At 40.4% G+C, this 27065-nt stretch overlaps 1 protein-coding gene across 1 annotated transcript in view; it reads right to left on the bottom strand.

Annotated features, from left to right (window-relative positions):
• Positions 1-27065, bottom strand: part of Nwd2 (NACHT and WD repeat domain containing 2) — a 140333-nt gene that overhangs the window by 48401 nt on the left and 64867 nt on the right. The window contains exon 3 of the mRNA XM_028765333.1: positions 11217-11333. Coding sequence (XP_028621166.1) covers positions 11217-11333 — 117 coding nt within the window. The remainder of the gene's footprint in view (positions 1-11216; positions 11334-27065) is intronic.

Here is a 27065-nt window from a genome sequence, read left to right as displayed (position 1 = left end):
GTTTTCATATAGTGTTGAGGTAGAAATAATAAATGTATTAAGTAAAATGAGATATAAGTGAAAAGCTATTTAAATGTACAATAATCCAGACACAACTTATTTTAATTTAATCTAACAGTGGTTTTAAGATTCCATAGTTCCATTATTTTAGTATACTCTATATAATAATGACATTCCTAATTGCCTTATTAAAATGCATGGTATTTCAAGAAGCAGAAATGACCTGTTGATGTGCTAAAATTTATGTGCAATATTTTTTCTTACTTTGTGAATATCACATCATGATTACTAATCTATTTAACTATAAAAGGAAAATCTTAAAATAAAAAACCTTGCAATTGTAATAATTTGTTTCTTTGCGCTGAGAAAACTTTTAATACAATATTATTCTGAACTGCAGGGGACACTCAGAGAAAATGAATATGCATTTTACATTTTATCGATGGGAGCAAAGAAGCAGATGACACTAAGTTCTTTCCCTCCTTCTGTGATATCAAAAAGAGAAGCGGGGGGAGCTGCTTGGTACCACACAGAAGCATGGGCTTGCTGGTGTCCCATAGTCATGGGTTACGCAGAAGTGAGAAAAAGGAGTCCCATTCTTTCCTTAACCTCCTGAGAAGCTTCAACGAAACTAATTAGAATAAAGGCAGGGTTGTGTATTGTGTCAGGTGAAATGCATGGGAATAGCCTCCTGGTTTTGGAACTTAATTAAATCAACCAGTTAACCTACTGGTCATACTTGAGAGTAGATTAGAAAATAAATCGATAAAAAGTAAAGCTGTGGATTCTGTGGATTTAAAATTTTTGATCTGAATAAATTTTTGCTTAATAAAATCTTAATATATGAAATAAAAGTAAAGCTGTACTTGATTGCAATGATGTGTATGTGTGTGTGTGTGCATGTGTGTGCATGCATGTGTGCATTTATGTGTGTGTATGTGTGTGTGGTCATTTGTCTTCACTAAATTTGGGATTCTGGGTTATTCTACTATGTTGTGTAGTGGGTATGTAGACAAAGCTGTGTGTTATCAAGACCTTGAGTACAGCTTACAGCGTATAATGCCCATCATTAAAGACTGGTGGACTAAAATGGGTTAGCTCTTGAATTTAATCAGTGGCAGGTTCATTCCAGATAATGTAGTTATAAAATCTAAGCTAAAACTAAAGTTAGCTTCAAACTTTTATAGTCCAGCTTTGGCCTCATTATTCCTTCAGTCTTGAAGAAATGAGGTATGGAGACAGATATGATGACTAATAGAGACTCCTTCAAAGCTTATCTCATCTGCTACATTATGGAGGAAGCTGAGTCCAGTACGTCACTGAGACTGCCACAGTCAATTAAGATACAATTGCTTCCCTGCTGTTGGTTAATCAGGGTCACCTCTGTATTTATAACTGATTCAAGTTGGGAGCCAATTAATGTCTATTTTCATATGAACATAATCCAGACTCTTCCAAATGCTTGTTCAGCTACCTCTTTTAAGGCTGATAAAAATCCATGAGCCTGGGATAATTTGGGGTAAGAAATTAGAAATATTCAAAAATTCAAATCGCTTTGAACTGCTCAGTTCAGAGCTGCAGAGTGGCTGTGCGGGTGCCTCAGGATGTCTCACGCTGAATCTAGAAAGAAATGGGGGAGCCATTTGCATTTCTACAGTTACATCTGCACAACCAGTGTGCTAGCAAAGGAAGCAAGAAAAGAATCGGAAAGATAAGAAAGACTTCTTAGTTCTTTGGGGCTTCTACTGACAGCTGTAGAGTAGGGCAGTCTCACAAGCTCTAGCCTCTGTCTGGACATATTTCCTGGGGTGAGGCTGCTTCTCTGATATCCATCTTTAGCATTTTCTTCACACTGAATCCCTGGTGTAGATGCGCAAAATTATTTCTTCCCTGGAGTTTTAAAGAACAGTGAAAACCAATATGGTACCCAGTCCAGTAGACCCATGTGTCTAATGTGATTCAAGATTTATTCTTGGTCTAGGGAATAAAAGACAGAGATACAGTCCCTTCTGAGCATCCATAATCCCACAGAGGATTATGATAAGTACTCATAGAGCTCCGATGTCACTGTCAACTTCATGGGCTGTAGAATCACCTAGGAGATACACCTCTCAGCATATCTTGAAAGGTTTAACTGAAGAAAAAAGATCCACCTTGAATGGGCAGCATTCACCTGAACTGAATAAAATTGGAAAAAATTAAAAGCAGTAGAACTCAGGCTGTATTAGAAATACTTCATGGGTTTTATACTTCATGAGGAAGTGAGCAGAGGTGCAACATTCATCTCTCTGGGCTTTCCCACTGCAGACAGAATACGAGCAGCTGCAGCTAGTCCACGTTTGCACTGCCATGTTTTTCCCTGCCATGACAGACTATTTCTTCTCAAAGTGCAAGTCAGAAGAAACCTTTCCATCCTCATGTTGTTTCTGTCAGGTGCTTTACCACAGCTATAAGAAAGTAAGTACAACAGGAACTGAAGGGAAAGGACCCAAACCATGAACCAGAACTAGGAGGGATGGAACAAAGCTCTAAATATTGGTCTCTCTTTCCTCTCAGTCCAGAGAATCATGAAGAGAACTCAGTGGGAGCAACAAGGAATCCTATGTATGCTTCATGTCAGATAATATAGACTTTACTTTCAGCAAATGATTATATGATACACATTTTCAACAGCAATGTACAGCATCTCACATGCTTTGGTGTGGTTTCAAGCCTTGTGATGATGGGATGGACGAAGGAACTAATCACCAAGGTCTTAGCATGAGGACCTTGACTCATCCTTACCTTCTCAACCCCAGATTTAAATTCTGGCTGTCTCTGGGAAATGTCTCCTCTCATCTGTGCCTGCGTCTCTATTTCAGCTCATGCCAGTCCATGAGATCTTCCCCTTGGCCTAGGACATTAGTCACGTTCCCAGTTAGGACCTTCACCTCCAGCTTCTCTACTTTACTGATATCCTCTGTGCCGCTCACAAACTGATGCTAAAATTTCCTTTGGAGGTGTGCCAGTGTGAATGAAAAATGTCCGTATCGGCTCAGGCATTTGAATTCTTAGTCACCAGTAGGTGACACTGTCAGGAGAGGTTTAGGAGATGTGGCCTTGCTGGAGGAAGTATGTCACAGGGAGTGGTTTTTGAGCGTTCATAGCCTCACCCTACTTCTGGTACACTCTTTCAGCTTCTTGTTTGCTGTTTGAAGGTGTGATCTCTCTGCTGCCATTCCTACTGATTCCTGTAATGACGTCCTGCCATGACCGGTTCTTGTCCTTCTGGAACCTAAGCCCAATAAATTCTTTCTTCCATAAATTGCTTTGATCATGGCTTTTTTTTTTTTTAAATCAGAACTACCGAAAAATAACCAATACTTGGCCAGTGGCCTAAAACTATGTTTCTTGTCTCATGGTCCAAATAAGTGCTATGTATTCTGCCCCATCCAGAAACTTCTGGTCTCTGGAGAGTCAATACCTTTTTTCTTCTGCTCCATATCTGGACTTTGCTTTTAATCTTTTCAGTATCACAGCAAGGACTGGTTTCTCTGGGGAATCCTCTGAACTAGGGAGTCAGAATACACTTTGACTCTCCACTTTCTCATAGCATTAGTGTACCCTTGTATTATCCCACTAACTTTCTTGCATGCCCCCTCCACACTTAGCCAGTGCTTAAGAGGACTTACATAGTACACTACTGACTTTTAGATCAGAGAACTTGGCAGGGTCTTTTTGCATGACCAACTGTGTTTTTCTAGAATCATATATAGACCTCTGGTTGGTTGACTTATGTATTGCAAGGAGATATCAGGGAAATGCTGGGGGAGAGGGCACAGATGAAGAATCTTTACTATGTTTTGTGATTTGAGTTTCTGGCAGTGTCTAGTACAGGTTTTTGAAGCTCTAGGTTTCTCTGCCTAGAGAATTTAGATGGAAATATCCAAATTTATTATGAAATGTAGTAGTTGACTTAAATAATCTTAATAAAACCATGTTTAACATAGCTTCAGTTTCTACTAGAGAAAGGCTTTTTTTTTTCAGACTAGTGAATATTTTGTCTGAATCATTCAATTATCTGGGGAGAGAACACCATGAAGGAAGCTGAGACAGGACAGTATGATAAACTTCCTACACATCTGTAGAGGAAGAAGCAGCAGATTGCTGGAAGCGGACGTGGGCTATGAAGCTAAACAGAGTCTCATTAAATCATTAGGAACTTGGAGTAGGAAGATGTGGGCTTTGGTGTTAAGATACTTTGGTTAGGACTAGGAGAATGGCCCAGTGGATAAGATGCTTGCCTTGTAAGCATGAAGTCTGGAATTTGAATATTCAGATACCATGCAAATGCTAGGCACCGAGGTTGTCTTAGCCAGTGGATAAGATGCTTGCCTTGTAAGCATGAAGTCTGGAATTTGAAAATTCAGATACCATGCAAATGCTAGGCACCGAGGTTGTCTTAGTCAGGGTTTGTATTCCTGCACAAAACATCGTGACCAAGAAGGAAGTTGGGGAGGAAAGGGTTTATTCAGCTTACACTTCCACATTGCTGTTCATCACCAAAGGAAGTCAGGACTGGAACTCAAGCAGGTCAGGAGGCAGGAGCTAATGCAGAGGCCATGGAGGGATGTTACTTATTGGCTTGCTTCCCCTGGCTTGCTCAGCTTGCTTTCTTATAGAACCCAGGACTACCAGCCCAGGGATGGCACCACCCACAATGGGCCCTCCTACTCTTGATCTCTAATTGAGGAATTGTCTTTCTCATGGATCTCATGCTGGATCTCATGGTGGCATTTCCTCAAGAGAGGGTCCTTCTTCTGTGATAACTTCAGCTTGTGTCAAGTTGGCACACAAAACCAGACAGCACAAAGGCCCACCTGTAATTCTGAGTTCAGTCAAAAGGTGGTGTTTCAAAGAACAAGGTGTGCATGCCCACCTGCATATATGTGGACCCATATACAAGTGTGTTTGCAAACACACACACACACACACACACACATACACACACACACACCCCACATAAATAAAGAAACGTTGGTTGTGGGAGCTGGGGAGGTAACTAAATTGATAAATTTCCTTCTGTGCAAATATGAGGCCAGGCGTATGATTCTAGAGCCCACAAAAAAGTTGGGTATCTTAGTTAGGGTTTCTATGGTGATAAACATCACGCACCAAAATGAAATGGAGATGAATGGGTTTATTTTGCCTTACATTTCCAGGCAACAATCCATATACACCCTAGCACAGCAGAAATCTGGAGGCAGGGCCAGAAGCAGAGGCCATGGAGGGATGCTGCTTACTGGTTCACCTCTCAGAGCTTACTCAACCAACTTTCTTATAGCGCCTAGGAGCAGCAGCCCAGGGATGGCACTGCCCACAGTGAGATTTGCCCTCTCATACTAACTATCGGTCAGAAAAAAATGCATCCATGCCTGCAGGCCAGTCTGGTGGGGCAGTTTCTCAACTGAGGTTCCTTCAGTTGTAATGACTATGGCTTGGGTCAGGTTGACAGAAGATGAGCCATCCCACAGGGTTTGGTGATAACACACTTGGGATCTCACTTCTGGTAAGTAGAAACAAGAGACTCCATGGGATTTGATGGACAGCTTAAAATAAATAAATTTCAAAGAATCCGGAGAAATTATGCCTAGCAAAGCAACATCTGTTACATATATTTTACAGTTTTCAAACAGAGAGGTCAGAATGAATTATACCCCACCAACATCATTTGTTTATTGCATATGTGTACATTGTAGCTGGCATGTGGGGGTCATAGGGCAACTTTCAGGAGTTGGATATCTCTCCTTCTATCATGTGGCTCTTGGGAGTCAAGCTCAGGTTGAAGACAACTGCATTTACCTGCTGAGACGTCCTGCCACCACCAGATGAAACATATTTTTATGATGATAATTTACATATGTAAATTACAAACGGATGGAAGTTGCTGTGATAGTTCCACCCATGCGTACATAGTACGATAATTACATTATCTATTCTTTTATGCTATTCTCCTATTTTCCCCCTTCAGGGTCAGTAATGAACCCTTTCTACTTTCAAATTCTCTCCCCTTCCCTTGTATTTTAAAATTATTTTGTGAATAAAAACAAGTGAGGTTTGTTTTTATGCACCTAGCTTAGTTCACTTAACACAATGTCCAGTGGGTTCCCTCATCTTGTTGCATTCGTCTGTGTGACTGAATAATAGTTGTTGAGGTTTGTTCTATTACTATGAATTGTAATGTAAATCCTGGCCCCCAAGGTCTGGTTGCTCTTAGGGACAAGATGCTATGTGATTTTACTCCTTAATTTAAAATTACTGGTTGAATAAAGATGCTGACAGCCTGTAGCTAAGCAGAAGAGAGGTAGGTGGAGTTTCAGTTCCCAGCCTTGGGGTCTGAGGAAGAACACAAGAGAAGAGAGAAAAGCTGGAGAGAAGAGAGATGCCATGGGACAAACGATCATGAGAATTGCCATGAGAGCTGACCAGTGTGAGTAAGAGTGGCCCAGATGGTATATGGCAAGTCATATTTCAGGGTTATTGACAGGGAACTAGACATAACAGCAGAGAGGGTAGATCTCTACCCAGTGCTAGTGCTTTAAAGGCTTATCACAAATGTAGAAGTTTTGTGTCTTTTATCTAAGAACTGAATGATCAAAGGTGGGTAGAACCCCCCCCCCACACACCCCCCATTGAGATTAAGAAAATTACTACAGCAAATAGTCCAGGGTAGGTACATGTGCATGATATATGTGTGTGGGGACATACATAGCATGATGCATGTACGGAGTCCAGGTAGAGTACGGAGTCTAGGTAGAGTCAGGCTTGTGCAGCAAGAGCTTTGATGGTAGACTGAATCGTCTTACTGGTCTTTAATAAGTATGTCTTTAATAAGTATGTCTTTTATATGTGGGGTCTACTTTAGGTAGATGTTTATCCAAGAATGGTCAGATGCCATGAAAGCATCCTCCTTTCTGGTATTTAATTGAACTTCCTTGCTGTTTTCCATAGTAGCCGGACCTACTTACTTTCCCACCAACAATGTTTAAGGTCCCTTCCCTTCCACCCTGATGCCAGCTTTGATAATTTTTAAATTTACTTTTGCTAATAGACATTTTAACTGAAATAAGACGAAATTTTATTGTAGACTTGATTTGTACCCACAAGTGAATAAAATATTGAGGATTTTGATGTATTTATCACTCATGGGAACATTTTTTAAAAAAAATATCTTTTGAGATTATTTAACATTTTACTTGGGTTATCTTTATTTTTAAACCAAATTCTGACTGACAATTCTATATCAGATTAGTAGCAGAGAGTTATGTTTCTCCTATTCTGTAATAGTTTCTTTTCTGAATTGTTTTCTTTTGCTGTGCAGAAACTTTTAATTTGATATAATTTCATTGCTATTCTTGCTTTTTCTATGTGACATTTATTTATTTATTTATTGCTTTTGTGATGTAATGATCAAGTATGGACCTTGTGAACTACACGCTCAACATGAGAATAAAAATGTCTTTTTATCAGTGACATCTTCAAAGAGAAAAATGTTCACTATGACACAATCGTTCACTATACACAAAATCACAGTTTGATAAGAGAGATTGTAAAAGTTTATATTCTACAAAAACTCAGATATGTGTTAGCAGATTCAGCTTCCTAATAAAACTTTGAAGTTGGTTCTTTCTGTTTTTATCTCCCCATCTTTATGGAGATAACGGATCTTAGTGAGGTCTCTGCTCATCTGTCTGAGACAGAAATGAAACTGAGGGGTTTCGGGGGCTGTTTCTCTCTTTACTCGTTATGCAAATTCCATGTGCTTCAGCACTGGCGTTCTCTACTGTGTCTCCTGAGTTAATCTCTGAGATCAGGACCAGCACCCCGGCTCTAGCCTTTCGTACTCTTTGTAATAAAAACCTGTAAAAAATAACTATCTAGTATTAGCAGCGTAGCCTGCATGTCAATGCACATAAAATTTAAAGAGTCAAGCACATTTACTGTTTCAGTCCACTGCCCTCTGGGACTCCCGGCTATTTCAAATGAAAGCTTTGCCTGGCCCTGGATTTTGCTGTATTTAACGTAAGCTAGTGTCTGTGGATCATTCTTCATTCAACAGTGGCACATTTTCTTGCCAAAGTCTTCAGCATTCAGGGAACTAGCATGTTAAGCTTTGTATCCCACAGGGCACTAGCATTTGTGGAAATATCTAAAGGGAGTACGAGGCAAGGAGACTGTCGCTCATGAGCGACACAAGTGAGCTGTTACCACCGTGGTTACCATAGTTACAACAGGGAAAGCCACGAGAATGTACTCTTTTCTATAAGCACCAAGGCTAGCCTCATGTAATTTAGGATCATTAGGGTAAATTATCCTCTACCTAGCTGTAGGGCTTCTTCACTGCTGCTATGAGGTTAAATGTGTAACAAGGGATGAAGGTCGGGTCAATGACTGGTTCAGACCCAGCTAAGTTGTTGTCCTGCCAGTCAACCTTTACTCCCAGAACCTGATACACGTCCAGTCTTTATATCATTCATCCTCTTGCTAACAAGTTATTGAAATTAATAGCTACAAATAATTTTAGTTTAGGTACTGCATTCTAGAGTTTTATGAAATGGGGTAGATGTCTGTTATTTCTGAATTTCCTAGGCTGGGTTTAGAGAGAGCTGCTGAGAACATGGCACTTGAGTTGCTATGAGGTATATACAGTGGTAGACGTCTCCAATCTAGCCTCCTGAGCATGAAGGGATTTGACCTGACCCGTGTTTTTGAGGCTTGAATTTCTCTCCCACCTCCTCTGCTTTAGTGTACTATTTTTGTATTATTTACTTTGAGGATAGCTATATTAGGTACTTTACTATAGTTGTGAAAAACACCGTGACCAAAAGCAACTTATGGAAGAAAGAGTTTACTTCGATGTCTGGTTACAGAAGCAAGAGAATCTATCACGGTGGGGAGCCATGGCGTGAGCAGCAGGCATGACAGTGGAAGAAGGAAGCTGTGGGCCTTCATCTTAACGACACACTGAAGCACTGGCCTGGAAGTCGGTTAAGGCTGTAAACCTTTAGAGCTTTAGTAAGGCTCCCTCTCCTAAGAGTTAGATGACAACCCAAAACAGCACATCCAACTGGAGACCATGGGAGACTTTGGGGAACACTTCTCATTCAAACTACAATGATGATGTAGCAGATGATACACTCCAGACAGACCTTTCCCCCAGACTTAGGTCACTGTTTTCATACATCTATTCCGCAAATCCTTAAACCAGATATGTTATTTATTGCAACACTCTCTAAGGTCTGTGTGTCCCAGCTCCACTCTAGACCCAAAGCAAGATGGTTCTTAAGAGATCAGTATGATCATTTTTCCCCCCTGTTGTTCAACACATTTCTTTGACTTCCGTTGTCACTCAGAGTATAAGTGAAATATTTATAATCTTAATACAATTTTCTTTACGAGATTGATGGTTCCTAATTATATTGAGCACACTGATGTACAACACTTTTTAAAAATAAATTCCAAAGGCTCGAGAGGTGTCCCTTATTCCTACATTTTCCTCCTTTGCTCCCATTCTTCCAGGTATAGTGGTCTGCTTGCTGTGTCCTGAACACGTCAAGGACATGCCTGAGCATCCACTCCTTGAACATCTCTGATCTACAATATCAGCTTTGTTCTTTCCCGCCCCTTTCTCTTCCCATCCTTTCATGGCCACCCATCAATAATATAATCTCTCCTCTTTCTGAACATTTCCTTCATTTTGCTGATCACTATCAGACATAGTATTCTATTTAGCTTTTTGCTTGTCCCTTTCCACTTCTAACCACATAAGGACACAAGCTTCAAGAGGGTGGGAAATTTTATTGTCCTAGCTCATTGCTAAGTTTGAATAAGAGAAACTGGCACCCCAAATGACACTACCACATGCTTTACCCTGGCACATGCCCAACACTGACAATAGCCCCTGGAACAGACAGACCTCGATTCAATACACTGTCTTTGGTAAGAACTTTCCCATCAGCTAGTCAGGTCTGAAATCACTGTTGCAGGATCTAGTATGTGTATCTGAGTGAGTATGGATAGGCAAACTAATACTAAAAACTCTCTTATACAAATATGGTACTGTGGTCGTTTGAGTGAAAATGGTTCTCATAGGCTCATATATTTGAATGCTTGATCTCAGTTGGTGGAACAGTTTGGGAAGGATTAAGAGGTGTGGCTTTTTGGACTAGGTGCGGCTTTTTGAATGGGGTGTGGCCTTGCTGGAGGAAATGTGTCACTGGGAGGATCCTGGGAGACGTATACTTTTTGAAGGTTCAAAGCCCCATTCATTTTATATTTGGCTCTTTTTCTGCCTCGTGGCTATCATCTCAACATGTAAATTCCCAGCTACTTCTCCAGTGCGTGTCTGCCTTCCTGCTGCCATACTCCTCACCATGATATTCAAGCCTCAGAGCATCCTCTGTTTCAGCTCCCATGGATGGCTAGAAAGAAATATTTTGGATTCAAGATATGCCTTTCTTATGCAAGGTGTGGCAGTGATTTTACACATTAACGTTACCACTACAGGACTGTTCCTGTACCACTGCCATTGTTCTTACATAGAGGAGGATGCCATCTTCCGAATAGCACACCTAGCTAATAGTAATGTTCTTGAAAAGACCTTATTGACATGTTTGATGCTTATAGTGAGTCTCAGTCTGGAACTCATTTTAGACACAAACACATAAGCTACCGTTTCCTGCTGGATTTGACTAGTATGTTTGGTTGACTTTACGAAATCTTCCGGCCATTGTATTTAAAGAAAAAAACTAATGTATTTAAATAAATATTGAGGGAATAAAAAGATATTGTGGTGGAGTAAATCATGCAGCTGGACGAGGGAAGCTGTGTCAATTACGGAAGACTGAGAGAGCCACCCTTATTGCTGACTGCGAGCTGGATAACTGGTCAACTCCAGTCATTCTAGCCATGAACCTTTCAAAAATCTTCACCATTAATTTTTGTAACATTCAAAGCTGGAGAGTTTTTTTTTTCTTTTACATGTGTGGATAAGAAGACAGTTAAAATTCTTTAAAATAAATACTTAAGAAAGCTTCCTTTTGGAACAAACAAAAGCAAGCGAGAAAGCAAACCAACAACCAACCAAAACAAAACCCACAAACCTAACCCCCAACCAACGAGCACATAGTCTCACATTCTCACGACTGAAGAGAAAGCATTAGTGCTGTTATACCCACAACAAAGCATGGACCTGCGGACGTTTTCAAGCACTCCTCCAGTAGCTTCATGCGCATCTTCTGAAGCTCGGGGCTGTCCCATTCGTCTTCCTCAACTCCCCAGTACAGATCAATGACCTGCAGACAAATGGACGAAGCAGTGTTAATTCCCCTGCAGGGAGATTAAATTTACCTGTGGGCTTCAGTCCTGTTCACAATGTCAAGCTAATGCGACTGTCAACTTTTCTCTTTGCAGCATGCATTCCCTTGGTGGAGGGGTATGGGGGTGAGCACCGATTTTCAAGTTCTATCTAAAGAGACGTCTTTACCTCATGATGGTTTGGGAAAGTGCATTGAATTTCTTATTTTATTTCTGATATAAGAAACACACAAGCCTAGAGAAAAGGAAATGCTAAATGTCGAAGGTTCTGGAGTCTAGCATTTAATTACATTAAACTAGCAAAAATGAGTGTATCTGGAATAAATTTACCACATCACTTGTGAAAAATCACACTGTAAATTATTATGTACTGTACATATGAATATAAGAAGAGATACCGATCTGTTATTAAACACCTATATTTCTTTAGAAAAGAAAAAGGAACAAAACAAAACCCCTTCCCTTTCTGTTAATACCACACTTTATTCCAGAGCATAGATATTTTGACTACATTCGTTTTATCTGGGAACAATTTGGCTTTCATCAATACATATTTGAAGAATCTTACTGGGAAACAGAAAGGGGTCCCTTATATTGAGAGAGGAGGATAATGAGGGTCTCTATCTCCTGACTTCAAACACTCCCTGGGAAGATTCTGTAAGTCTATAACAAGTCTTTCAGAAGTCAGCTCATCAGCAGCCCCAGCCTGTTCCCTTTACTCAGCACTATCTGCATAAAGCAACTGTTTCTGCCTGAGGCTTTGAAGGTTTCTGCTTCTCATTCCCCAGTTTCCCACATCGGGAAAGAGAAACTTCCTGCCTCTCTTACAGGCTCTGACATGGGTTTGGGTGAGAGGCAACCAGAAGGGAAGTCCTCTGTGATATAGGCAGATTCCAGGGACTTTGTGTGCTCCCTGGTTTTTGGCTGTGGATTCCACATTGGTTGTGTTTCTACTAGACATTTGACATCTTGAATTGGAGGTTTTAAGTCCATGACAGGAAAAGGCAGGGGAGTGATCTGGAGAGATGGTTTGTTGGTGAAGAGTGGTTGCTGTTCAGTTGTGAGGACCAGAGAATTAGGATTCCAGCATCCATGCTGGTGGACCACAGCATCTGTCATTCCAGTTCCAAAGCTCACATAGACAATAAATTCCCAAAAAACTACTTCCACAGTCCTTCTCAGGACTTCCAGCATCTCTGAAACTTTTGCATTGATTTGAGGAACGCCTCTACTTAAACTACATTGTAGGGTTTAACCACACATTACTTAGGAGGGCTAGCTGGCAAGCATGTGACAACCCTACTGATCAATTGGAGAAACACTAGTTGGAACTATTTAAAATTAATGATGAATAAATGAAGATGTAATATTCAGTTTCTAAGGGCTCCCTGGCTCCTGCAACTGCTGAGTCTTAGGCCGGACAGTGGAGAAACACCATATACCTCTCACTGAATTCCAGAGAACAGAGCTGTGTGCAACTGAGTTTCAGGAAGGTGCAGAAATCATCTATGAAGAAAATCAGATAGAAAGGGCTGTAAAGTTAGTAATTTGGTATGTAATTTGATCATATTCTTCCTGTGTGATTTAGAGAATGCCTCTTCTTTAGACATTTTAATTTAAGTTGCTAAAAACTTTATACACACACACACACACACACACACACACACACATATATATATATACAGGATATTTCAAAAAATTTTCTTTTAAAATTTATTTTGTTATTTTGTGTGTATGAGTGTTGGATTCCTTGGGATTGGAGTTAGTAGATCTTTGTGAGCTGCCAATGTGGGTGTGAAAATTGAACTTGGGTTCTCTGCAAGAACAAGTGCTCTTAATTGTTGAGCCAACTCTTCAGCCTCTAAAACAGGACATTTACAGCCTTCAGTCAATAAGGCATCAAACACACTCAAATCCATTGCTGTGTGAATGATACTCTTGTTTGTATACTGTACAACAGGACAGTCACACACCGACCCTCTTCTTGACTGACACTGGCTGGATGTGAACTCATGCACTGTGGGACAACACGGCAGTGAATGATGTACCACATAAAGATGTACATGTCATAAAATAACTAGTAAGAAAACTCTTAAAAATGTTGACAAATGAGAAAGGGTGAGATTTGTAAATGACACACATAGGTCAAGAAAGAAATCACAAGGGAAATACCAATTTAGGCAAATGAAAATGTAGATACAGTATGCAGACGTTATGGGGCGCAGTTAAAGTAGCACCAAGGGAAAAACATTGTAGTTAAAAAGAACTATATTAAAAAAACTTAAAATCAATGACTGAGTTTCCCTTTTAAGGTACTGGAAAAAAAGAAGGAAGAGCAATCAAGAACAGTGTAACCAATCAAAAAGCAAGAAATAACAGCTCATCATGAAAATGTATAAGCTAGAAAAGTGGAGAGAACCAACAGAAGAAAGCTTTATTGGAAGGTTAACAAAATGACATTTCAGTAAAAATTAAAATGGTATTAAAGGAAAGAGACTCAAACCACTAACACCAGGAGTCACATGTTACTATTACTTGCTTTAGAGGAATAATGAGGACAAAGGACTATACCAGAAACAACCAACTGTGTGCCAGTAAGTTAACTGAGATGAGACTGGAAAATTGCCAACAAGACACAAATTAGCAGAGCTGACTCAAGAGAAAACACATAATCTATAGGCATCTTTAAGAAGAGATCACATAGTAAATGATGCATTAAATATTGCTGAAAGGAAATGCCCAGGTCCAGATGGACATACTGGCAATAGTCTGTTAAACACTTGAAGAAGAATTACTATCAATTCTTCATAAATGCTTCCAATAATTTGAAGGAGAGAGGACACTTCCTAAACACAGTATAAATCAGGTACAAAAACTATACAAAAAAATTCTACAGGAATTATAGATTGATATAATTTTTATGACTATAAGGCAAAAATCCTCAAAAAATATTAGAAAGTCCAATCTAGTTGTACAGAAATATAGAAATAGGATTATACAAGACAACCGAGTAAGATGTGCTTGGAATCCAAGGTTGGGTAGAGTGTTAGACAAACCGGCTAATACAATATGTTGTACTAATAGAGCGAGGACCAATGTTTACACGATCATCCCAACAGAGAGAGAAAGAACTGACAAAAATTGAACCCCATTTCATGATAAAAATATCAAAAAAATGTAGAAACATAAACAGCCATTCTCTCAACCAGATGGAACACACTTCAACACTGTACTGGAGATTTGATCAGGATAGTTAGAAAAGAAATAAATACGTATATAAGGCATATTTGTGTATAATAAAATACTGAGGAGGCTATTAAAATGTGAATGTGGTTATGGGTGTGGGCATTCATGGTATCTGTGTGGAGAATGAGGGACAAATCTGTGGAGTCCATTCTCTCCTGCCACCTCTATGTGGGCTCCAGAGAGCAAATGCGAGTTGCCAAGCTTGCCTAGCAAGTGCCTTTCCCTACTGAGGCATCTGGCTGACCACTTAATTATTGTTATAGATACAGAAAGTCACATACTGTATATATGACATGAAAGTAGGGGCAAAGTTACTTAGGGTGATGGAGAGGACAGATGGGGAGGGATGGAGGACAAAGGGGAGGATGAGGGCATATGGAGAGTATGTTCAAATATATTAGGTGGTTGCATAGTATTGCCCTTAGGAAACGCAATGCTATGTACAGCTATATGCCAATGAAAACAAGAGTAGACAGCAAGGATGTGGAAATAATAACACAGTGGAAGAAAATTATAAATCAGAACATCGAGAATGCACAGCGAATGTGGATGACATAATAATAAAAAAATAATATGGGCAGAGTATCTGAGTTGATCCTTCTCTGAAGAGTATATACACATTTCCAACAATCGTAAAAAGATACTTGGTATTATTCATTATCAGGGAAACACAAGTCAAAGCCAAGGTAAGACCACAGTTATGTATCCACCCGGGTGTCTGTAACAGAAAAGATTGGAGATGAGGAAAGACCAGAACCTCCATGCATTCTGGATGGCTCAAACACTGTGAAGTGGTCAGATAGGGTTAACACATGACCCAGCAATACTTTCCAGAGAAACAAGCCCAAGAATAATGATCACATGTGTCCAGATGAGAACTTGTGCTTGGATGTTAGTAGGGACATTTATTATTCATAGAAGCCAGAATGCAGGGACAACCCAGCATTCTACTACATGATCATTAGACAACAATTGAGGTAATGAGATATGGTTACAGGCGACAATGCAGGTGAATGTTGCAAGCCTTAACTAAAGAGGCCAGTTTCGAAGAGGTACAGATTACACAATTCTGCTTATATGAGCAGTTAGCACATATTGATAGAACATAAAATAGTGGTTCCTTCGGCAGAGGTTCTTTTGGGGTGAAAAAAATGTTCTAAATTTGATTTTTCTAATTACCACATAACTGTGAATATACAAAAACACCCCATTGAGTCATGCAGCTTAAGACTGCATTTCAATAAAGCTGTTTCAAAAGGATTCACTGCACATCTATTTATATTGTAATTTTATAATGTTCTTATATTCCTTGCCCATAGAGTAGATGGGTGCAAAAATAATAGATGTTTATTTAAACCAGGTACTAGAATAGTGAAGGCAACCATTAAGATCTAACTAAGTAGGTGCAGGCCAAGTTGCCACGATAAAAATTTCCAACAGGGCTTGTTCCTTCACTAGTGCATTGCAGCGGGCAGGGCATCCCATGACTTACCTGCCACATTGTCTTTTATCTCAGTGTTTGCATCTCCTATCCCTACATTTTGGCTACTGGTACCCTCTTCCAGGCCTTCTTCATAAACTGCCTCTCTCTCTCTCTCTCTCTCTCTCTCTCACACACACTTCAGTAGCTTCTTTTAAATATTCTCCTTCCTCCAATTTTTCTCCATTAAACTGTTCTTTTCCATATGTCTTTATGGGAATTAAATGATGAAAAAAGATAAAATCAAGCAACCTTAAAGACAGGGATGGAACAAATACATGAAGCATTGAACTTATGCAATACAAAACTCCATTTTGGGCAAATAAATGTGCCATCCATCCACATGATCAATAACTGGTAAAAACCGCTTGGAACGAAAGTGCTCAACAAGACAAGATTTATTATACACTTAAAAAAATTAAGTTTAGCTTTGAGCGTAATGCCCGGGCACTGCCGCTCCCATGATGCTCTTTGCTGTGTGTTGGAGTACGACCCTGTCAACAGAACATTTTATGTACCTTTATTTATCGCGTCATTTAAGGAGAAAGCTTAGAGAAGCAATTTGACTTTTATCTTGTTTTACTTAAAACCATCTCATTTGTTTTTTTAAGTTCTTAGGGATGCTGATTTATCTTGTTAATTATAATATGCTCAACTGATCTGAAAACAAAATAATCAACCAAGAAAGTGCTAATAAATCCTCCCCAGCAATAAGACTGAATTTGTTTTTAAATGCCCTCATTATAAAACTATCAAGCAACTTGTAAGAAATAGTTAGTAACCTAATGTTTCACCTGCCATCTACCTTCCCCCCAAAAAATCAAATTTGAATTTATTTATTTTTTATTTTATTTCATTTTATTTTGGGTTTTCAAGACAGGGTTTCTCTGTGTAGCCCTGGTTGTCCTGGAACTCACTCTGTAGACCAGGCTGGCCTCGAACTCAGAAATCCACCTGCATCTGCCTCCCAAATGCTGGGATTAAAGGCATGCCCCACCACTGCCCGGCCAAATTTGAATTTATAATGCCCTAATACTATGGCACATTTGAAAAGAGCCTTTGGGGATGAGGGGAGGATTGTGGGAGGGGATGGTTGGGGAGGAGAGCAGTGAGCAGATGTAAAGTGAATAAAAAAAAAAGAGACTAAAAAAAAAAACCAAGAAGAAATCATAAGTGGCTGGTGACGTAGCTTAATGGCAGAGTGACTATTGCCTCATGTACACAAAGCCTTGCACGTAACACGTGGCTCCACAGAAGTGAAAAGTAATAAAACAAATTTTTAAAAGGAAAAGAAAAAAAAAAGAAGAGAAGAAGGGAGCCTTTGAGGAAATGTTTACCAAAATGTTTTCTTGATAAAATTCTCCGCATTACAGAATTTTATCAGGATATAAAACATGAAAGTCAGAGAGTATACATCTGATGTAATTTGTGTACGGTGTTAAACGAGTGTGTAGGGTGCGTGAGTTTGGATGTGTGGGTGTGCATGCCTGTGCATGGCTGGAGGCCAGTGGAGGACTCTTTGTGGCTTATTTCCTTGAGACAAGGTCACAGTGAACGTGGAGGCTAGGGTGGCTATGGCTGTCAGCTGGTAAGCCCTACTTATCTTCCTGTCTCTGCCCACCACAGCACAGAAATTACAGGTATCCTTGTACGTACACTTAGCTTTTGTTTGGGTGGTGGTATCTCAACTCAGGTCTTAATGCTTTGACTTACCTACTGAGCCATCATTCCCACACCTACTTTCTTTCTTTCTTTCTTTCTTTCTTTCTTTCTTTCTTTCTTTCTTTCTTTCTTTCTTTCTTTCTTTCTTTCTTTCTTTCTTTAACAAATCCTATACTGAAGCGAGAGCTGTTGTTAGTTATTGTAGTGGCTCTTTATTGCTTAAGGCATTTCCTCCTTGGGAATGATCTCCTTTCACACTTAAAAGTAATCTTATCACATTATAGTTTGTTTGGATTTTAAAAAATAGATTTCTCTAGCTTTCTTGGCTTTTACACACACATAACCCCCCCCCCCCAGCTTCTAGGGATATCTTTTTAAGACCTCCAATAGCTCAGGAAATTATTATAGAAATTGGGAAATTGGGAGCATATGAAATTAAAAACCTTCTGCCCAGCAGAAGAAGCAAACAGCGGAGTGAACAGTATAGAGAATAGGAGAAAATCGCTGCCACCGTGCATCAGATCGGGCATAGTGCTTGAATTTGTAAAGTCCTGGAAAACTGAACCTGGGACTCTATAGATCATCCTACCAGTGAATGAGTAAATTAAGCAAATTATTCTCAAAAGGAGAGATGTAAATGATCAATAAACTATGCCTGTCATCAAAGAAACCAGTGACAAAGGCAAGTGAGGGTGTGAGCAAAGGGGACCATGTGTGCATTGTCTTTGGGAATTCAATCGTGTACCGCCAGCCTGGAAATCAGGATGGAGGTTCCTCAAACACTGAAAACAGAATTAGAGCAAGATCCAATATGGGAATCTAACAGAAGCTCAGTGGGCACATCACGCCAAAATAAGAAAGATGAAATTCATATCCTAGGCTCATAGCAAGGATTAAGCAAATTAATAGTAAACTCTACATAATTTTCAAGTTCTCCAAATTTGCCCACAAGAATGTTTCTTTTTTTCTGTAATATTTGTTTTCCAGCAGATCATCTTTCTCTACTCATTTTTTAAAAAATGGATTCAGCTTAAGCATGCCTTTCTGAAAATTCTAGACAGTAAGAACACTGACTTCTTCCCCCTCCAACCTCCAGCCTCCATGATGCATGCCCACAGCACCTGCGTCTCCTTGGCATCGAGTATCACATGGGTCTGCGCCAGCTCATGACTACATACCCTGTGAGACTCAGCGACCTTGGGTCACAGACTGTTCAAGATTGTCCCTGCAGTGTGCAGTCACTAAATGTCTCAGTTACTTGTCTTGTTGCTGTGACAAAAACAAACAAGTAAACAAACAAACACCAAAAAACCCCCAAAACAACAACAACAACAACAACAAACTGACCAAGGCCATTAGAGGAAAAAAGGGTTTGATTTTCTTGCAATCCAGGGGAGGAAATCCATCATGGCAGCAATGTCACGGCAGCAGGAGCATTTAAGGCAGCTGTTCACAATTTCATAGTCAGCAAGTAGAGAGAAGAATACTGGTGTTCAGCAGGCTTTCTCCTTTTTATCTGGTCCAGGACTGCAGCCTAGAGGATGGGTCTTCCCACAGTGAAGGTGGATCTTCTCATGTTAATTTACCCACTTTAGATTATTCTTCACAGACATATCCTCCCCCAAAATTTTAGATTCTTTCAGTTTATTAATTTGAACAATATTGATCATCATAGTAGCTATCTGAAGATATGTGGACAGGGATCTGAAGCTCCCAAACAAGTCTGATCCATAAGATCAAGAGTAGACATCATCGAGGAGGTGATACACAGATACATGTGACCTTAAAGGCCAGTTACATAGCCTCTACTCCAAAGTGGGTTGGAGGGACTTTTTAATACACATTAAAGTGATGCAAAGACTAGTGCTGTACCTGCTTGTGTACAGACACTCAGATTATGTTATAAACTTCTGTGGTCAGAAGGACTTAAGGACCAGGTAGAGAAAATGCTTTACTCTGTAGGTAAGTGAATGAGTTAGCTACTTCTCAGTGGTCTCTATCTAATTATGGACAAAGCAAATCTTTCATACAAGCTATCCTTTTAGTTTGTGAACATTTTTTAAAATGTTCCTCCCTCCCTCCTGAAAAAAAAAACAACCAAGAAAAGTAATAACGGAAAACTTAAGTACTATGAGTTTAGGATTAGCAGAAGGCTTTGTGGTAAGTGTATTCAACCGAGACACTTAAATGTCACCTGAAGATTGGGGACTATTTCTCATTCTGCTTACCAAAGGACAAATTCTCTTCGGTGGTTTCCACTGCTGGGGATAATTGAGACAGTCACAGTTAGCGGAAATTAAGGCTTAGCAAAGAATAATGCTCTACTAAATCCTGAATCTCCCCCAATGCTTCCACTCTACATTTAAGAGAAATATTAAGAAGATCGTCCCCTGAGCACGGACTAAAATAAGGATAATAATATTGTGTAAGAAGTCAGGCTTGATCATTCAGAGGAGCCACTGCATGCTGCAGAGATTGTGATTAAATCAAAACAATGAAGGTCATGTCCACACTCTCCTTCTCTCTTGCCTGCTGTCATCTTTATTTATTTTCACTCTCGTAATCTGGCTCTCTCACAAGGATGGGAGATGGATGATGTAACACGTTTATACTCCCAGGGAGTATCAGCTTGGGAAGGCCTGGCTAGGCTCTGATGGACAGCACTGAAATGTGAAGTGACTAAACAAATTAGACCTCTGGCCCGAGTGAAGGGATGCAATTCAATGAGGAGCTGTGCGTTTCCTGGTAGACAGAGGCATCCATTAGATAAATAGAAAAGAGAGAAAGGTGATTAGTTGACAAGGTGCAGGCGAGACCAAGGGCACCATAACAGAGTGTGTCAGTTACAAAGCCTGCAAGGTATGTTGGTAACTCAGGAGACAAAACACATCTTGGGATGCCCGAGCAGGCAGAAATGAAGAGTGCATGAAGAAACAACGCGGAAACCCACGTTCTTGCAACCAAAGTAAAAAATATATTATATAATAAAAGAAGTTAGTAGAACCTATATGAAATAAAAGAATGCGTGGGAGGGGGATATTAGGAGCTAAGGTTTTAAGTGGAGATGGGAGAAGGAAGTGAGGAGAATGAGAGGGTGGGGATAGATATACAACGTTGAAGATGTATGCAGAAGCCTCGAGAAACTCAGCGAGTCTGTAAGCCACTTAAAACACAATAAAAGAAGAAGTTGAGCATGGACAAACAATGCTGCTCCCAGAAGACACGGTTTATTATATGAAGATGTCACTCCAAACAAGACAGGCTTCTGCTCTTGTTCTGAACTACTCACCATAACTAGATGGCTAAGGACTCCACCCACTGTTGCTGCAGGACGTAGAGAAATAAGAATTGGATGGACTAGGACATTTTTCCTGCTGGTTTCCTATGGTTTAGTCCCTGGTTCCACACACACTAGCATATGGGCATCACAAACTGTATACAGTGGGTTATTTACAAAAGACATGAAGTTGGAAAGGAGGTAGGAGATCTGTGAGGGGTAAGGTGAGGGTGGAGAGACAGAGAGAAAGAAAGATTAGGAGATGAATATGACCAAGATATATCAAAAAATGTTATATGGGGATTTATTTTAAAAGTCAAGCATATAATTTTATAAGTAAAAGAAATCATGAAAAGATGTATAGAAGAGACTGACTTGATAGAGTATGAGGCCTTTGATGAGATGATGTAGAGGAAAAACAGTAAGCGTCTTCGAGGCCATTCTAATCTGAGGTTCACAAAATATAACCCAGTCTGTGACTCTCATATACATAGTTAAGCACATACATGGCTTAATTACTTTCCTTAAACCCAGTTTGGGCTTCCTGCCCAAATTTCCATCCCCCTGCTTAGCAGGATAAAAAGGGATGTTAGTTAAGCTAAATTTTAGTTAAGAATGATACAGTCATGGAACCTTTGTGGCAAGTCTTGGCTTTTCCATTGCTTACTAAGATGACCTCACATCCTGAAGGGGAAAATGGAAGTTCTTGGGCACAGCTGCAGTGGATGCCGAGTACATGAAGAAACAACACGGGAATCTATGCTCATGCAACCAAACTTGCTGTAGACAGTCAGGGCTGTGTTTGGGGAAGAGAAACCATGAACTGGCCTTTTTCTGTCCACTTGATAGGGGCTGCTATTCCCCACTACAGCTGGCCAAACCCCACTTGCCTTGCCCTGGATAAAGAGCTTCCGTACCTTTGGATCGTGCTCCACACACCCTACTCATTTTATCCACTCCAGGTCTTCTGTGCGGTCCTTATTCCTCCCCCAAATCATTGGTAGTAGCTTTCAATGGTGATAGGTATGACATGATACGATATGATATGATAGATATGATATAATATGATAAGATATAATTAGAGGGCATCTATATGGATCGAGTTTGATTATGTAGTTTCCTGTCCTGTTGACTAAGAAGTTGATGTGCCAGTTGTAGGTGCCGAGTGTTATGAGGTAATCTCCTTCTAGTATCCTTTGTAGAGAACAGAGCAAGCATCCCTGAGAATTATTATCTACCTGCTTAGTTTCACTTATCTAACTCAGACCCCGTCATCTTCTGAAGCAGAACTCACAGAAAGGAAATGGGGGCAAGTCTGCTGAACTCTGCCCCCCATCTCCTCCTATTCTTTTAAGAGCCATGTCGGGTAGGTTCTAGCTCTGCCTTCTTAAAGCAAAATAACAAAACCATCTTCACCTCTTTCTCTATAAGTTAGAGCTCCAGAGAGAGGCAGAATCTCACAGGACTAGCCAATATGCTGAAGAAATGGTCAGAGGAATTAAGATAAATGTCTAAGTTTGAGGGTAGGAAACTTATCCCCACTGTGGCTGCTGTGGGGGAGGGGAATGTTGAGAGGTGTGTAGGTCACGAGGCCTCCACTGTTATGGGTGTATTAAAGCTTTAAAAGGGTACTGTCAGAGGGGGAAGGTGGCATCTCTGCCCTTCCACTGATCACCATTAGTATATAGTGTTTCTCCTTCCCACATGATACAGATACCAAGGTGCCATGTTGGAGACAGAGGTTGCACCCTTAGGAGGAACCAAGCCTTTTACCATCTTGATTTGGCTTTTCCAGATTATACAACTGTGACAAAAAATTTCTGTTTTTCATAAATTAGTTGCAGGTGTTCTGTTACAGCAGCATAGACTACCATAGTCTTTGTCTTGCTGCACCATCTCTTCTTGTATGTGATGTAATAAATGCTTTCTGAAATCAGCACTCCTTTCACACCTGATATAACTAACACACTCCTAAAAGCATTGGTTCTCAACCATGGGTTTCGATCCCTTCTGGGCAGTTGAACAAACCTTTCACAAGGGTCACCTAAGATCACCAGAAAATGCAGATATTTTCATTGTGATTCATAACAGTAGCACAATTACAGTTATGAAGTAGCAACAAAAATAATTTTATGGTTGGGGACCACCACAACATGAGGAATTGTATTAAAGATTACAGCATTAAGAAGGTGGAGAACCACTGCCTTACAGTAGCCGATGCCTTGGGATAACTAGATCAAAGGTCTTTTATGGCACTCAGAAAGCCAAGAGAAGAATGTATGCCCTTGCTTGATACTCTGTTCCTGGTGAGGAAGAAGAGTGAGGAGTGTGAAAGACAAGGAAGTTAGCATTCTTGAGTGTCATGATGGGCCAGCACTCTATGCTTTCCCATTTAATTCGCACAATAATTCTGGAAGTTAGGCACTGTCCCACTCACTTTATGCTAGATTCATCCACAGGTCATATGTCAAGCAATGTGCCCAGGGTACAGGGCTGGAAATCTGCTGATTTGACATTTCAGCCTTTGTATATATAACAGAAAAACTCATGCTGTTGCTGCTATACTTTGTAAATGATGTAACAGGCTGTACTGCACAGTAGGATCAAGGCAGGCTGTTCTGGTATTAAGTGTCTCAACGACAAAGACACGTGCTATCAGTTAAAAGATGCCACATCATTTGTTTGTGTCTTCAGTTCTAACTTCAAATGTAATACATACGCAAAGCCATGCATCTGAGAATCAATGAAATCTGGTAAGTATTGTTTCAAAGAAGAACGTTTCGTTTCAGCAGCTGTGGGCAGCCTAGATGAGAACAAGATGGAAAGACAGAGAGAGGTCAGAACAAAAAACCCTGTTAGACTTTCACATCCAAGCAAGGCAGAGTCTTATGAAATGGAAAGAAGATTATCTTCTAGGAGCATCACAGTAGATGACTCTCAGGGAGCACTGGCAGCTTAGAGCTAGGCTTAGAAGGGTGGAGGAATGGACTCACTATGAGCCAGGAGTTTATGTTTCGAAGAGTGGGAAACAGTAGTAGCTGGAAAACTGGGTAAAGGAAAAGCATGAGTTCTGTTTTAAGATACTAAGATTCAAAGCAGAAAGGTTTGAATGCAGAAATGCAACGATGGAAGGCAGGTCTGCAGATGCTGAGAATGGACATACCATACTGACAGAAGCTTAAGCAGATAAGGTTTGAGCTACTTCTTGAGGAAGGAAGCCGACCAAGAGGACACATCTAGATAGACGTGTGCTGCCAGAGGCAGCCTAGAGCGATGGAACCACCAGGGATGAGCATCCGTTTAATTTGTGTCTGAGTGGCAGCACACTGTCATATAGGGGTGAAAACACAGGTGCAGAGATACCTGACAAGAATTCCTCACTGGTAGAAGCTCTTCCACTCTTATTATTTCCCAGATCTCCTGGGAAGGCAGATGTTTCCATAGAATGAAGGAGAAGGGCTGGAGCTAGCGTACTGGGAGGATTTCTCACTGGGAGAACAAATCAGTGCTCCTAAAGGCAAGGGCATGGGGAAATTTACTTTGTCTGTAATATTGAGTAAACGTGCAAAGGACAAGATAGTAGATACGGGGATATTAGCTTAAGATATAGAAATAAGAGGGGCTGGGGTGGCCGTCAGGTGCCTCTTTTGACTTGCAACAACTTAAGCATTAAACCTGAAGGTCTCTGACTTGCTAAGATCTAGGTTTTTTTTTGCATCCTATTCCATAGCCACCAAGTCAAGACAGAACAGCACCTTTGAAATACTAAAATGACAAATAAGTTAAAAAAGAAGAAAGTTGACTTGAGTACATCAACCACTTCAGATGACATATTCTATCAATGCAATGACAAAAAAGAATGAGGAGATTTTAAATTACTATTTTGGCTGGTGGACAATTATTTTCTTTATGATTTTTTTTGGTACTTAACATGTGTAAATGAGCTCCATTCCTTCTGGCTCATCTATCTAGTTGTCTTTGCTGCTGTCAGCTGAAAGCCTGTCACTGGGCAGCCAGGCTTCTTCCTGTCAGGATGATGCTACCAGGTGCTCATCACCATCCAGAACTGCACTGCCCCTCCTGTCCAGTGGCTCAAAGGAGGCTAGTTGCCATTTGTATGTGTTTTTCACATAAATTGTACATCAGGATTCGACACTTAAAGATGAAAAGAGTAAACACTTTTTTTACATTGGTGGCATGTTGTGGATATATTGGCTTCAAGTGTAATATTAAACACATTATCAGGATCATGGGGAATTTGGAGTTGTATGTATGACTTCCATGGGTGGCTGCTGTTTTCTACAGCTCTCCAGAGATTCTATAGTGTCTCGTTTGTTTTTCACTCAATATACTCAGTTCAACCAACCAGTGTTTATACACAGCCACTATGTGGCAGATATATAAGAGATGGTGCTAATAGAAAGTTATAATAACACAGTTGCTGGCTTCTGAGGGCTCCCAGTTAGCGGAGGAGGGAAATTAGAGTGTCACATGCGACACGCTGTTAAAGACCAGGAATGAGGCGCTGTACACCCGTAAGGAAGCATGTTTTCTGTTTCTTAAAGAATAAATATTGGGCTGGAGAGAGGCTGAGGGCACTTATTATGAAAGCAAGAGGACCTGGGTTTTAATACCAAGCACTCAGATAAAAGCTAAGCCTGTGTGCCTGTAACCTCACCATCGCAGGGCAGAGACAGACGGACCCTCCCTTTGCCAATCTATTTACCTCCGAGCAAAGCTCTAAAGGTAACGCAGCTCACACCCCTCATTACTTCCATTGTTTACATTTTATATACGTATTTGTATGTGTGGGTGTGGTCACACACATGTCACATGCATGTGTGGCAGTCAGAGGACTACTTGTGGAAACTATTCCTTTCCTTCCATTATGTAGTTTCTGGGGATCCAATTCAGTCGTCAGCCTTGATGGTAAGTACCTTTAGGCATCTCTCTGAACCTTTTTAAATTTCCAAGTCCTTGATCATGCTCCACAGGATCCCATGTGACCGACTTGGATGTCTTCTAGATTAGTCCCTTGCTCCCCCTATGCATATGTGTCCTCTCCACTGTTCATAGAACATTCTAAACATTCCCTTTCCCTTCTTGAGCCTCTTTTCTTGTTCCCCATGTCTGGACTCCTCCTCCAGACATCTGCATGATTCGCTTTGTCACTATCTGAAGATATTTGCTTAAATATCATCTTGTTAGCAGATCCTTCCTGGCCACCTGGTCTCCCCTAACTCCCCAAAGCCACCTTCATTTCTCATAAAGTGTTCACTCAGTAAGATGCATTTATCATCCCTGGAACTTGCTTATCACCTGCCTCCCTCAACAGGATTGGTCCTTCATGAAGAAAGGATTGTCTGCTCTGTTTCTGTATTTCTAGCACTTAGAATGTCAGCCAGTGTAAGTCCAGTGTTCTATATACACCTTTTGAATGAGTTCAGTGCATCATTATTATGCAAGGGTTTAGAAGACTGCAAGGGAGAGAATATGTGTCATATCCTGTCAGGGTCTGGTGATCAGAGAAGTTTTTCTTAAGGTGGTCATTTTATATTGTCTCTTCTTCCATTTACTTTTATGCTTCAAGTCCCTACTAAGTCTTGACAGGCACCATCCTAGGATGAGGGGTGTAGCTGCTACAAGGATGGATAGTTTAGTTCTTCATACTGTGAGATTTAGATTCTAGTGGAAAAGAGATAAGAAAGACAATCTGTGAGAAAACAAGGAAAACATCCGACAGCGGCACACACTATGCAAAGAGCTAAAACAATGTGGCATTTAAAGGGGCATGTGGGGTTGATTTTAAGTACATGCCTCTAGGAAGAGGAGAACACTGGAATGGTTAGAAAATATTCCCCTGAAGAGGAAGGAGTAAGTACTCATGGCAAGGTGGTGGGATTCAAGGGTTAAGAACTAAAAGTGACAGACAGACAGACAGACAGACAGAGGTCTGAGATTAGATGTGAAGAGCTCTAAGAATGAACAGGTTCCAGAAGGCAATAATGGGAAGAACCAGCCCAAGAAAGAAGGGAGGTTGGGAGA

The sequence above is a fragment of the Grammomys surdaster genome, unplaced genomic scaffold (genome assembly GCF_004785775.1).
Source record: "Grammomys surdaster isolate TR1022 unplaced genomic scaffold, NIH_TR_1.0 150, whole genome shotgun sequence".
Taxonomy (NCBI): Eukaryota; Metazoa; Chordata; class Mammalia; order Rodentia; family Muridae; genus Grammomys; species Grammomys surdaster.
This window is presented reverse-complemented; position numbering and strand designations above follow the sequence as displayed.